The sequence below is a fragment of the Mirounga leonina genome, unplaced genomic scaffold (assembly GCF_011800145.1).
Source record: "Mirounga leonina isolate KUSES-001 unplaced genomic scaffold, KU_Mleo_1.0 Mir_92, whole genome shotgun sequence".
Taxonomy (NCBI): Eukaryota; Metazoa; Chordata; class Mammalia; order Carnivora; family Phocidae; genus Mirounga; species Mirounga leonina.
The window spans coordinates 4,003,998-4,006,941 of NW_023270852.1; the positions used below are offsets into that span (position 1 = coordinate 4,003,998).

At 42.5% G+C, this 2,944-nt stretch overlaps 1 protein-coding gene across 1 annotated transcript; it reads right to left on the reverse strand.

The window, feature by feature from the left end:
• Window positions 1-825: 825 nt before the first annotated feature.
• LOC118004098 (ATP synthase subunit O, mitochondrial-like) lies at window positions 826-1,605 on the reverse strand. The gene has a single exon (XM_034995268.1). The coding sequence runs from the start codon at window positions 1,558-1,560 to the stop codon at window positions 892-894; it is 669 nt and encodes a 222-aa protein (XP_034851159.1). The 5' UTR covers window positions 1,561-1,605; the 3' UTR covers window positions 826-891.
• Window positions 1,606-2,944: the final 1,339 nt, after the last annotated feature.

The following is a 2,944-nucleotide window of genomic DNA, read 5'->3' on the forward strand; positions in this document are numbered from 1 at the left end:
CGATGTGGGACTCGATCCAGGGACTCCAGGATCATGACCTGAGCTGAAGGCAGTTGCTTAACCAACTGAGCCACCCAGGCGCCCTCGTTTTCTTTCTTTATTGGAGATTTACTCCCCTTGTATTTAGATCAGAGCAGAGCTGCTGCAGATGACTAGAAATGGGGATCACTAGATTGTAATCTGTATTCTAACATCACAGCCAATCCAAAGTGAAAGCCATAGACTCTGACTCACCTATTTCCTGCTTTTTGGATGGTGCTTTTTGAGAACTCTGCATAAAGTCTTTAAGATCAGGACTAGCACATCTTTGAGCTTCTAGGGAGAAGCCTGCTCCCAGAAATATTTGCAAACAAAGGCCCCAAACTGGGAAGAAACTCATGCAGCAAACCACACTTATGTGTAAAAATTTGTCAGTAAATACAAAGGTATGACTCTTTAAGGAAATAAGACTTACATTTGACATAATCTCTAATCTCTAGCACCACCACTTATTAAATGACCTTGGGCAAGGTATTTCCCCTCTGTGCCTCAGTTTCCCAGCAATAAAGTGGAAATAATGGTACTATCTCATTGGGGGTGTTATGAAGCCGAATGCATTAATTTTTTTTTTTTTCTGTTCAAGAAGCATTTTTTTTTTTTAAAGATTTTATTTATTTATTTGAGACAGAGAGAATGAGAGACAGATAGCAAGAGAGGGAAGAGGGTCAGAGGGAGAAGCAGACCCCCCGCTGAGCAGGGAGCCCGATGCGGAACTCGATCCAGGGACTCCAGGATCATGACCTGAGCCGAAGGCAGTCGCTTAACCAACTGAGCCACCCAGGCGCCCTGTTCAAGAAGCATTTTATTGTTGCTCCAAGTTTAGGAATTTTCACTGACAGAAAATCAACACTTTCAGAAAACTTCCCGCATGGCCCTGCTGAGCTTCTGAATCTTGGTTTTTGCAGACGTATCAGCATCTCTCTCTCCAATACGGACAATCATTCCACCCATGATTGATGGGTCAGTCTTAACTTCCAATTTCAAGACTTGGCCTTTACTTAGGAAGCTCTTCAGGACCGTTTTTAATTCAGTAAGAGTGCCTTCATCTAAAGGAGATCCAGGGGTCACTGTGCACGGTACTTCTCCACGGTGGATGCTCATCATGGTCGAAAAGGCAGAAATGACTCCAGGGGTATTGTCCAAGCGACCATTCTCAGCAAGCAAATTGATCAGGTTGGATGTGAGAGGAGAGAACCTCTCTTTTGCGCTCATGTCATTTAGGCTTTTCACTTTCACGGAACGCTTTATATAGGGATTCATAATGGAAGCATACATTTTGGGCTCCTTCAAGATTTGTGCTACTCTCAACAATTCTTTCTCTACTTGTTCCAGTTTATTCTGTTTAGATGCAGCAGAATAAAGAGCAGTGGCATAGCGACCTTCGATACCATATTCCTGAACAGGTGGCCGCACGAACTTGGAAAACGGCCTGACCACAGTCATACTAAAGCATCGCACCTGCCGGGACAGCCCGGACACTGCTGGGATGGCCCTCTTCTCCGGGTGGCTGCAGGTCCGCATTAATATTTTAAAGCACTTAGCACGGTTTCTGACACATGGTAAGCCTTACCTAAATGCTTACCTTTAAAATTGTTAAATCTTGGGGTGCCTGGGTGGCTCAGTCGGTTAAGCATCCAACTGTTGGTTTCAGCTCAAGTCACGATCTCAGGGTGGTGAGATCAAGCCCCCACACGGCGCTCCCTGCTCAGCATGGAGCCTGCTTGAGATTTTTTCCCCTCCCTTTCCCTCCCCCTCTGCTCCTTCCCGCCCCTACTTGCATGCACGTTCTCTCTCTCTCTAAAATAAATAAATAAAATCTTTAAAATTGTTAAATCTTAAAGAAAAAAAAGAGTGAAAGACTTCCTAGAACCGATAATAATGCCTATCTTCTAGCCAAATACTTTGAAGATACTATTTATAAACCTCACAACAAGGTGGGTATTACTGTGTCCATTTTACAGATAAGGAAGTGGAAGATTAGGGAATTTAATTAAATTGCCTAAGAGCATATAAGTGAGTAGTGGAGTTGGGAATTCTAACGCAGTGTGTCTAATTCCAAAGCATGTGCCCTTCTCCTGTGCAGCATTGTTTCTTAAAACTTCTTACCCATCCCCTGAGTTTATTTATATCCACCCTATTTTAAAACTGGTCTTCCGAGTCAGTATATAATGTGCCCAGTATGGGCACATACTCTCTGTCCTTTCACAAATAGGCAAATTGAGACTGTAAGAAGTTCAGTGGCTTTCCCAAGACTATGTAATTATTTAGTAACTGTTAAATAGCCATCGAATGCTAACCGAGCATTTGCTGATCAGAGTGACGTACATTGCTTATCATACTGCCTTTTCACGTGGCAAGCAGTCAACCTTAGCTATTTTTATCACCGTTCATCTGTTCATTGATTCCTTTAACAAGCATTTATCAGGCATTTCTTACAAATCAAGCACTTGGAATAAAAAAATGAACAAGATAGGATCCCTTTTGAAGCTCACACTAGCTGTCCCATCTGTGAGCCACTAGATATATGTGGCTCTTGAGCACTTCAAATGTGGCAGTCTGGATTGCAATATGCTAAAAGTTCAAAAAACATACAGGGGGCGCCTGGGTGGCTCAGATGGTTAAGCATCTGCCTTGGGCTCAGGTCATGATCCCAGGGTCCTGGGATCGAGTCCTGCATCGGGCTCCCTGCTCATCAGGGAGCCTGCTTCTCCCTCTGCCTCTCTCTCTCTCTGTCTCTCATGAATAAATAAATAAAATCTTTAAAAAAAAAAATACAGGATTCTGAAGACTTAGTACAAAAAAATAAGCTAAAATAGCTCATTAATAAATTTTATATTGGTTACATGTTGAAATGATAATATTTGGGATATATTGGGTGAAATAAGATATTATGCAAATTCTTTTC

What these genes read in the sequence shown, in the direction of transcription:
- LOC118004098 (XM_034995268.1), bottom strand. Translation starts at nt 1,560, where the DNA reads ATGCGGACCTGCAGCCACCCGGAGAAGAGGGCCATCCCAGCAGTGTCC.